This window comes from Cyprinus carpio, chromosome A18 (assembly GCF_018340385.1).
Source record: "Cyprinus carpio isolate SPL01 chromosome A18, ASM1834038v1, whole genome shotgun sequence".
In the NCBI taxonomy this organism is placed as follows: Eukaryota; Metazoa; Chordata; class Actinopteri; order Cypriniformes; family Cyprinidae; genus Cyprinus; species Cyprinus carpio.
Genome location: NC_056589.1, coordinates 24,551,472 through 24,563,281, shown reverse-complemented (window position 1 = coordinate 24,563,281; position 11,810 = coordinate 24,551,472). Strand labels below are relative to the sequence as shown.

At 35.6% G+C, this 11,810-nt stretch overlaps 1 protein-coding gene across 4 annotated transcripts in view; it reads left to right on the top strand.

Annotated features, from left to right (window-relative positions):
* The first annotated feature begins 246 nt into the window (after nt 1-246).
* The window catches only part of LOC109109615 (semaphorin-3D-like), a 36,244-nt gene continuing 24,680 nt past the window's right edge, over nt 247-11,810 (top strand). For all 4 annotated transcript variants that reach the window (XR_006162501.1, XM_042775571.1, XM_042775572.1 and 1 more), the window contains exons 1-2: nt 247-530; nt 9,137-9,348. Coding sequence is in view for 3 of the 4 variants with exons in the window: in XM_042775571.1 (XP_042631505.1) it covers nt 9,165-9,348 (184 nt within the window). In the remaining variant the exon portion in view is untranslated. The remainder of the gene's footprint in view (nt 531-9,136; nt 9,349-11,810) is intronic.

The following is an 11,810-nucleotide window of genomic DNA, read 5'->3' as shown; positions in this document are numbered from 1 at the left end:
GTGAGTGCCATCCTTATTATTATTTTCACATAAGGAAAAAATATCTCCTTCATTCAGCATTCTATTAAAATCAAATAATTTCTTCATTATAGAAATGGTTTATTATAATTATTTCACAATAGAAATAGTTCATAGCTTCCAAAATAAAATTGATTCAAATTCTGGACAGTATCTCCAACTCATGGAAAAAATGTGTGAATAGGTCGAAGCGTGCGCTGCTCTCTCGCGCTCCCCTCCCTCACTGCACGCGGCGCTAATTGGCGCTCTCAGCTCGAGCCAGCAGCCACGAGCGCCACAGACGCGGAGACCTCAGCCAAATTCACAGTCCAGTCCCACTCAGAGAACCGTTCTTTAGTCTTTTTATTTGTTTTCGTTTTATGTGTCTCCCCTCATTAAGTTGAAGAGAGCTTAGTTTAGGAACAGTGGACACTTGAAGTCATTTCAAGCATGACTTTGGATAATAACGGATCTTGAAGTATCAAACTGCGCTTCCGACTTCCAGAAAATAAGACAGACACCAGCTCTCACAGGTACCCGTTTATTATTAATATTTCATTATTTTATTGCATTTCATTGGTGGATATTGATCAGACAAGTTTAAAACGTGTTCAGTGACAACTTTCAGCAGTTCAAATATTTTGAGTAAGTTTTTGGGTGCATAGCTGAGGATAAATGACAGTTTTGTATCTTTTAATTATTACGGTCTATAATCGATAGCAACAGACCATCGATAGTTATGTTATATAGTATCATAATATTAACCTATATTATTATCACATTTATAATAAAGAAGATACACCGGCGTTTTAAAACGGATGCATGTGTTGTGAGTAATACAGACTTCAGTGCGTAAAAGTAATTGCTGCTCTCACGAGGATAAATATTTGCAGAGATGTTGTTTGAGGTAATTGATCATGCATGGCTCTCCACTTTTCTTTCTTCTTCTCCTGGGATTTTTAGGTGCTACGAAATTTCAAAAGATTTAAATTGCAGCTGCGCTTTATTAAACATGATCTTATACTGGCAAGTTAGTTTTAAGCAAATATTTGACTTTAACAAGAACATGAAGTCATCGTATAACGTCATCTTTACAAAAGCACACATCCTTGTTAGCACAGCTTATTTTATTTTGAATTCAATTTATAATATTTTATGTACATTATTATAAATAAAGTATTTTTTTTTTTTTTACATATTTTAATTTACACACACAAACACACACACACACACACACACACACACACACACACACACACACACACACACACACACAAACAGTGGGTATAGAAAAGGACCACTCCCCTTTAAAATAAGAATTTTTTGTTGCTTTGCAGCCTGAAATAAAGAGGGACAGAGTATTTGATTTATCCAGCTGTATTTAGGATACTCAGTGCAACTTATAACATCCAAGTGAAAGATATAACACCAACATGACAGAAAAAAAATTAATAAAAAACAGAATCACTGAGTTGGAAAAAGCCCCCCAAAAATGACTTGTAAACTCAATCAGGTGTAGCTAATCACCTTCTCAGTGGCACAAAAATCCATTCGACTTTCAACTGTGATCAGCCGTTGCACTGGAGCACTTGTCAGGATAGAAGGAAAAATGGATGGGGCAAAATACCATCAAATTCCTGAGGAAAATCTGCTGCCCTCTGCCAAAAAGTTGTCAATGTGAAAAAGGTTTACCTTCCAACATGACAATGACCCACAGCACGCAGCAAAACTGACCACAGAGTGATTGAAGTAGTAAAAATAAAAGCATACCTTGCATGGCCAAGTCAGACCCAAGACTTAAACCCCATTGAAAATCTGTGGAATGACTTTAAGACTGCAGTCCACAAATGGTCACCATCAAATTTAACTGAACTGTTCTGCAAAGAAAAAGAAGAGTGGGCAAATATTGCAAAGTCTAGATGTGTAAATATTGCAAAGTCTAGACGTGTATAAATCTGCTCATTTGTATCAGCTTTCTAGCATACTGAAGGCCTCAAAATATAGATTTAAGCCATTAAACTCCCATTCTGATCTGATGTGTGACTTTAAATTAAGGAAAAGATTAATAAGGTTATGAAAGCAGATAAGGTTTATTTTCAAACGGCTGGCCAGATTTGCTGGTGTGGAATGTTTAATGTGAGTAAAGTGTGTCTGTGGTGTCTGTCAAGGAAATGAAAGATGGGAGATACTCAGTCTGCCTCTGGTCCTCCTCACACGTCTGCGCCAACAGCTGAGCTCCAACTGGCATTAACAGTTGACTCTGTGCTTCTTCAGAAGAGTAAGAGGACGAAAGCAAGCCAGAACATAGTACTTGAGTGGAAAAGAGGGGGCTCTTTCTCTCCCAGCGGCATTTGCCCTGTGTTAATGGGCAGGATAATACCTCTCTGTGATGCACGCAGACTTTATGGAAACTCTCGCTCTCACACCCCGTGGTTTTATGGGGTGAGACCAAGAGAAAGTCTCAGTCATACGCCACAGATGTCATATACTGTACACACTTTACACACTATATGAGTATGTGTTTCTTATTAAATATCGATTCAAATCAACATTAGCAGTTAATTTATCTACATTGAAAAATGTTTCCGTTTTTTAATGGTAAAACATGAGTGTAGTTGTTTTTATTTAATTTGTATGCATAGACACACATGCCGTAAAGTATAGTTGTACCTGTGTTCTCAATATAATGTTTTGCATTGCTTAATTCAGCAAGCTGGACCTCTGACATATATTTGGAGAGGAAAACATGATACCAGAGAGGGTGGGGGGCTGGATTTTTAAGAGTGATGGATTCTAGTTGCTGTGTGTGTTAGTGTGTGTGTGTGTGTGTGTGTGTGTGAGAGAGAGAGTCCTTGTCTAAGTGTGTTTAATGTCCATGGAGCATAGTGCCACTTTGGTGTTAAAACGTTCTAGTACAGAAGTGAGACTGATTTCTTAGTCTTATGTCTCTCTCATACATTTTCTCTCCGTCTGTCTCACCTCACTGTCTCTCCTCACTACATCAGCAGTATATGAGCCAGTAAGACAAACCAACCTTGATTTTTTTAAATCACAGTTTTCTTGACTCATTTAGAAAGTATATATATATGCAGAAGTATCCCGTCATGATAGGATTATTGCCACGTGGTTGATAAGTGGTGCTTGATGCAGTGTATCCCGTCTGTAGGAGTGGTTTCTGTTGGCAGTGTTTGGTTTCTTCAGTGTAAATCTAAGTGGTTGCTAGGGTGTGGTTGACCCATATCTATTATATTTTGGTTTCTTCAGTGTAAATCTCTTTTTTTAATCATACACCATATGAAAATCATCCGATTGTTTAGAAAATGAATTGCACACCTCACAATTTAAAGTATCATTTAGTGAGCCACTTCAGTAGTGGCCTTTTACACAAAGCTAGTTGAAGAAACTCAGAACTCAGAGCTCAGTTTTAGAGTAAGTTTAGAGGTTACTTCTTTGGTGAAAAATATCATGAACTGAAACAAATTTACAAGGGAAAACTTCCATGTACATTTTAAGCAGCAGCTGAAAGAAAATATCTGATTATATTAACGCAGGTGAATCAACAGAATTTATTTAAATAATTTAAGTTAATTAATTAATTAATTAAGGTTTATAAAACTTTAAAGAAAATGATAGTTTAGCAGTTGTGAAAGCATTATATATTCTAAAGCTTGTATTTATATGTTTGTGTTTATATTAATTTTAATTTAAAAGTTAAAAATGATAAATTATAAATTATATTTTCAAAATATAAGTACTTTTCTGTATTTTATGGATATATTATATTTATTTCATGTAAAATAAATATAATATACATTTAGCACCAAAAGGCAGACAAATTCTTGAATTTAGAACAAGAGATACACGATGAGCAGCTGTATTGCATCATATATGTGTCACTTTGCTCACAGCTGATCAGTCCAGTTTTGGTTTTGCAATCTCTTACCCAGAATAATACCTGCTCCTGAGCAGGTTAGCCATGCAGTGCAAGTTACTTACAAATTATGGTATGGCTATGGTTTACAAGTTACCGCTAAAAACCAATCCATCTTCTTGGACACAGAAAAGCTGAGTTTGCTCAAACTAAATTCAAACCTATGTGGGTAGAGCCACTAAAACTGGCTTTTTGAAGAAAGCCATAGGTTTTGGCACAGTTCTGTTCCAGAGGAAAAGCAGACCTTTGTTCACACCACACCCCTAACTGGTGTTACCTAAGTTCCTGTTTTTCATGGATACTGTTTTAAGTGTGTGGATTTTTGTATCTTAAAATGATTGACTGACATGTTGCGTTCAGCCTTGTCTCCCTCAAAGGGCTCCTGTCAGTGGCCGTACACACTTGAACAACCTTGATAAAAACACAGAACAATGTCAAACACCTCATCTTTATCCTTCCTTCACACGGCCTAAAGCTTACACCATCTGCCCCCTCTTCACCAGTGTGTGGGTAACAGTACGGTTTTTAATCTGCTCACTCCAAACACAGCTAATCGACAGGAGACATTAGCTGAGCACTTTGTCTGCTCTCCATTACGGCTATGGAGGTTCCTCTCAGGATGTATTGAATTACCCATAATTCCCTAAACCTGTCACTCACAGACAGACGGACAGAGTGTCAGGTATTCCAGGCACATAATGAGGATTGGGAATGCTGACAGAGAGGAATTTCTTCACCGCTCTCTTTTTGCTCTCTGTCATTAGATATGCACCTGGCTCTCTCTGAGCTAAGTGCAGGTATGACAGCTAAAACATTTCCTCCTTTAAAGATGAGAAGGGGGATTAAAAACATATCATTAAACATGGACTTGGCTCAAACAAACAGGACTAAATACAGAGTTTCACCCTTTTAAAAGTTTGCAGAACACAATTTTTTTTTACTGTACTTTTACCCCTATCTAACAATGCGGTGATATTTGATATCTTTTTCAGTTGCCTTTACCATAACAGACAGAGTGCAATGATCCATGGATGATGATGATAACATTCATGAGCGGCTGTGGATATATATAAAAAAAAAAAAAAACCTGCCTTAAGTCAAATTTACAGACTGTAGGAAACAGTTGTTGAGGATTAGAAATGAAATTTTTGATTGAATCGTAATGACACCGACTATGTGTCTGCTTTCGTGCTGTGTGATTGGGCGTTTAGGTAGAGGCCGGAGAACTTTCCAAACTGTCACATGAAAACTATTCAGCAAGTTCAAGTATAGGTCTGCTTTTCCTTTCACTGCACATTTAAGCTGTCAGTCGTTCAGTAATGCCCTGAGGCAAATACAATGTATTCACAACTAATGAGGGAAATCAAATTTAACAATAGTTTTCATTATAGGTATTGAGATGGGTTATATACACATTACCGGGTCACAGAATCATGTATACACAGATTTTAGTGGAGTTATAACTGGAATAAATGGTGTTTTTTGTAAACGAACAACTTTTTATATCAGTCTGAGTGAGTAAATGCATAACGTGGAAATGTCATTATGTTTATTTATTCACTAAAAATACTTAACATTGTTATACTTTGAAATTATTTTTCCAGTCAGTCTTCTAGAATAAGCTTCTTTGTGGGACTAGTGCAATGTTGAGATCACATGATCACAGCTGTTACTACTACTACTGTTTCCGATCATAATAGAAATATGAATAGTAAAACATTTACTTTTACACCATTAGGTGTCAGTATGAAGTCCAAGACCACTGGGACAAATAAGCCCCATCAAACTCAAACAAAAGCATTTACACTTTGTGTGAGTAACATCTCTCACTATTTGCACTTACAATCTTGTAAAGAAATGCTGTTTTTTTTTACTTATACTTGGTGCAAACAGCATCTACTACTTAGACATTCAGCGTTACACTTAGTATAAATAGCCTTTGCTTTATTTTGAATTCAACTTAAGTCATTAGAGTACAATTAGAGTCATGTAAAATAATAAAAGAATGCTGCCAAACTAATTTAGTTTCATTTCAGTTCAATCATACCTTTTTTTCTCTGGCAGCAACAACACTATATTTCTGTTTCTTATAACAATATTTAGCTTTCGAATTGTTCTGTTTTATTGAACAAAACAGTAGCTGTACAGCTTGCAGTCATGGGAGCTGAAATTCTAAGATACATGTGAGGTAGGTGTGATATAATGTGACTGGGATATATAAAATAAAAGCCAGAAAAATATGTGGGTCAAATGATAGGATATTGTTTATTTTCTCTAAAAAACAATTTTAGGCTTACAGAGTACAACCACCACATTGAACGCGATACGAATTACTCATAATGCAACGACGACAAATTTTCATTGTATGTTATGATTATGAAAACATAATATGGCCTTGGTGTCTGTGTGTGCTTATGTTATGAACATTATTTACACAGAGCAAGGGGTAACCCTTACTCCACACTACGACCACAGCGAAAAGACTGACCCCTGCCAAGAATAACACAAATACACAAATATATAACCTGAGCTCATAATAATGAACTTGGACTGACCTTTTGTAAAAATGTCTGTGGTAGGTGTAGGAAGCCGTCCAGGAGATGTTTGCTGAAATGTCAAAGGAGAAGAAAAATGTGTCTTTGTGGAGGAGGAAGAAAACATAGAAAAAAAAAAAACTTTGGAAAGAAGTTCTATTGTTTGATATATGAACTTACAAGACTCCGGCATTACCCAAGAGCCCCTGTGCTGATATCCTTGTGACACTTGCTCTCTGAGATAGCTCTCTCAGCCCCTTTAAATCTGCTCTACATTTCATGAATGCAGTATCATCCATCATAATCAAAGCTATCTGTGATGTCGCCTTGTTCTTTAAATAAACAGACAAATCTGACTTATCTTTAAGTTAGAGTTAGAGATAGGACTGTCTGCTGTTGGTAAATGTTCAGTATTAGAGGAACATTCCTTAATGACAATATATGTCTTTAACAGATGTCTAAAAACTAGATAAACTTTGTTTATGTACTGTTTAGCTTAGTAAATCTGTTTGGGTTGCAGTAGGTCATTGAAATTGCATTGAATGGTACTTCTGCACCACATACGAGCACATAGATGCATACACACTTCAAATACAGAGTATGTGTGTTTATGGTGTATCCTGGTTCTCCCTTGTCTTGGTTCCTGGTCTTGTTACTCTGCCTGTTTTCTGGATTAATCTGTTTGCCTCAGCCCCTTGCTCTGTTGTAGCTTTGGATTGCCTGTTTGTGTATGACCTTTGTCTGCCTTTGGGTTACGTTTGTGAATTACCCCTTCAATAAACTACTGAGTTTGGATTTTCAACCTTTGTGTCACTGTGGAGTTCATGACATCAGTGAACATTGCTGAATAAATTTTGAATACCTTGGTTTAAGACTAAATTTGACCAGTTATTTGGCAAATTTTTTCTTCCACCAACCAAAATAGTCCTCCTATGGCCAAAGCATTAGGCTTTGAGTAGGGCTGTGCGATATTGAAAAAAAATGCGATATGCGATACCTTGTTAAAAAATGCGATATTCGATATGCGATAAACATTGTAACAAAACTTCACATACACATTAATTACATCACCATATACCAAATCAAAAAAAACTGCTGGTCACTTTCATAAGTTATAATGATTCTTTCTTTTCCAAGAAAGAATGTGAAAAAAATGTTATATAATTTTCATTTTTAAATATTTTAAAATATCATTGAAATTGATTTTACACACTTTAAAACAAACAAGAAAAAAAAAAAAAAAAAAAAAGAAAACTAATGACATTAATTTTATATCATTGTAACTTTGCTTTCCATACACTTTAAGTACTTCTTCATATACCACAACAAAAACTATCAAACATGAAAGTTCAAACATGATTAAAGGCAAGTAAAAAAAAGAAAGAAAAAAAAGAAATACACAATTTACAAGAATAAAATAAACAGTAGTATTCAGGTACAGAAATGTAATAATTAAATGCAAAATAACACTAGATTAACTCTGTGTGCATGCACGCGCTTTACACATGTGCGGCAAAACTGAAGAGATGCTGTGCAAGATGCTGCTTGTGCGCGCACTTCAGGTGTGTGTCAGACAGCAAGACGAGATGGCAAAGAGTTGTTTTCTGCAACTTATTGCACTTAACTTTTTTTAACGTCAAGCAATTCTCTGCTATGTGTCAAACTAAAACTTTGACCTTTTGCAACGTTTTGATTTAAGTAGCATATTATTAAAATGATTCAGATATCGCACATCCTTTGATCTGCATATTGCGATATTTACATTTGCTATATTTCGATAATTTCGATATATTTTGCAGCCCTAGCTTTGTGTGCCACTAGCAAACATACAGGAAGCCTGTAATAAGCACTGAAAATTTGTTGCTTTGGGAAAAAAAATGGTGCTTTAAAAGATGAATTTAAAGACAAAACTTCTCGGGGAGGATTTTATTGTCAGCATGCCAAAGCACAGCACACTGTCAACACGCTCAAACCCTTGCTGAGAAGTCTCTTGATTCATGTCTCTTAAAGCAACACTAGTAATGATCTACGTAAATTCACTAGTTGGTTGTTTGACAACATAGTATAAGTCCCTCCATGCCCCCTTTTCATTCATCCTTTCACTTGTTCCTTCATTCAAAATAATAGGACTGTTTTGAGAGCCCCTGCTTTGGAGTGTGAATCCTTGTTCTAAGGAAACATCCTATAATAAAGACAGACTACTACAGTTTTCTCTCTCTCTCCCACAATTTCATACCACTCTGTTGACTGATGAAGCAGAGATTCAGACACGATCTTCACCCTAGTATTTAGAATACTGTTTGTTGAAGAAGAGAGAAAGGGAGACGGAGACAGAGCAGATGAAAGATGGGGTGAGAAAATAAAAGAAAAGCATTTGAAAGAATGCTGAAAGTGGCTGCCCTCATCAAGATGACCTTTTGTTTATAGACAAACAGATTTAGAAAGAGAGGGGGAAAGTATGTGTGTTGGTGGACAAAAGAAAGGACTTGAATAGAGCAGCAGCTGATGCAGAGCTGCTAAAACGCATAGACATGCTTAAAAGAGACCACAGTAAAGCAGCTGAACATTAGCTTGGGATTTAACAAGACCTCAAACACGCACATACACACACCTCCCACAACGATGTCCAGCCACTCCCTTAGATGACTCCATCTAACTGTCCACTCCATCACAGGTCCACAGCAGAACGCTCCTCTCCCATCATGAAGTCTGCCGAGGAACCAGACAAACAGAGACAGAGGAGCAGACATCAACATCTCCAGATGGGGGTCAGGATGGGGTGGTTCTCCAGTTTCTGGTGGTGTACATTTGTGATGCTCTTCTTCTCTCTGCCGGAGGTGAAGTCTATGAAGGAGAGCATGCCAAGAGTTAAACTCAGCTACAAAGGTAATGTTTGTCCTTATGTGACTTTTAAATGTTATGTAACATTCTGTTTATTCCAAAAAGCTTTTATGTTGCTCTGTGCAGATGATTTCATTCTAAAATGATCTATTAAATCTTTAGTGTTTTGCTGAATTTCCATGTATTTATTTTAAACATCTGCTGGAGCATTTGTCATTTTTAAAGGATACATTTTGAAGTACATGTAGGGGTGTGCGGAGAGGTTTACAACTCACTTGTATGAGGTCAATATTTAGACTGCATATGTGACTGATTGAGTGTATATAAGGGATGTGCTGCATATCACAGTAGCAGTATGCATGTTTCATACATTGTATTTACTGGCTTTACTGGTTTTAATGACTATAAACCAAAAAATTCCCCAAAGGAGAAAAAAGTATATATATATATTATTATTATTTTTTTTATATATATTGATATATATAATGTCCCCATATAATCTGCCACTTTATATATATCTAATATGCCTTTTCAATTCTCCCCAAGTCTCCCCAGTAAGGATTGAAACATTTTAATTGTATCTCTCTCTCTCTCTCTCTCTCTCTAGTTTTTGCTGTGATATCAAAATCAAGGATTGAAACATTTTAATTGTATTTTGCATTTTCATATCATTACAACCTAAAACTAAAATAACAATTTCATGATATATATTGTTATCATGAGATAAAATTAATCATATCATAATTTAAGATTTAGGTCATATCACCCACCCCTACATCTCACATGTAAAAATCTAGTTCAGTTAATATGCATTGCATGTACACCTGCATTTGATTGTTTATGAGCTTTGTGCTGTATATTTTGCTGCGTCCGAAGTTTTAGGACAAAATGACCATTTCATAATGAGAGGTTAAATAAGGCCATGACTGCTAAGGTCTGGGATTTTACCCAGTACCTCACTGTAACTGTATGCATCTCTTGCGGTATTTGCTAACCACTGTTTCATGCTGTTAGCGCCCTCCCTCCCTCTACCTGTGGTTGTGTGTGATCGCTCGACTGCAGCTGTGGCTTCAAAGGTTTGATAAGTCAATAAGGAGTTAACTCTCTGATCTCAACAGTGATCCCACAAGCACAGCACATTTTAGCTTATCACTGGAGTTATGCTGACAACACCGTAGCAGTGTTACTGTACATGCTCAAACACACACACACATACACACACACACACACGTGCTGAGAATATTAAGGGTGGGAGTTCTGGGTAAGATAAACGTATGATGCTATAAAATGAGTGAGGCGTAAAGGAAACAACTGTTAAAAGTAACAACGTGTCCTTACTTATTTACGTGCACTGACACATGGATTGTTAAAAGACGTAGACGTATGATAAATCTACACTGAGCTTTACAACATCAGTAGCAACTTTGATTAGATACCAGGTTGTTCCAGAACATGTTTTTGATAGTGCTGACAAGTGATAAATTATCCCTTAGATATTAATGTTTTTTTCTAACCAACAAGAAGAGATAAAAGTCTTTTTCTTCATTCTCTTCTGTGTTCAATCCCTGCCTCAATTTGTGGAGTTAAGTGAATGCAGTATTTGTTTTATGCCACTGAGGGAAATAAAAGTTATAGCTCCTTAAAAACTGACCCACATCATGCCAGCACTACTGAACCAGACCTTTATCCATATGAGGAAACTCCAATAAAAATATGAGTGACTGTGCAGGGGTGTCTGTTTATTTTCAGTTTCTTTAGCATAAAAATCCTACATGCTGTGCGTCAGTTTGCCATATTTTAGCTGCTGTGCTGGCAAGAATTATGTGAAAGACAGACAGCTGCCTGACTTGTGCTAAATTATGATTTGTGCATGCAGTGACTGAGCTCTTGAAGAGAATTTCTTGAAGTGTCTACAATGGAAATCTGAATAACTCTTTCTTTCCTAACCATAAATCTGAAATTTAACAGATTAATGTGATTAAATATTGTATATGTTAATCTATATCTAACAGTAAACATCCTTTAAACAAGATAAATTTACTCGGAAGCCCAACTATACAAGAAAAATAAATCAAAATAAAACTAAATAAAAGTGTTTACTTTAGTTAATTTTTCTTAACCCATTGCCATTCTTTTCCTTTTTTTAAAGCATAAATCTAAAATTTAACAAATATTAGTAAAAAAAGAAAAAGAAATTATATATTATAATAATATATCAATTTAATATATATATATATATATATATATATATATATATATATATATATATATATATATATATATATATATATATATATATATTATATATATACATATACATATACATAACAATACAAAAGTAATGAAAATATATATATTTTTTTTTTCGCAATTGTCATTTAAAACCGTCTATAATATCCTATACATTTATGTATGATATATTGGTTCCTGTTGGCCTTTTTTACAAGATTTTCTAATCCATTAAGCTACACTGAGCGGATCTATTTGATCTTAAAACTTGCTGTTCC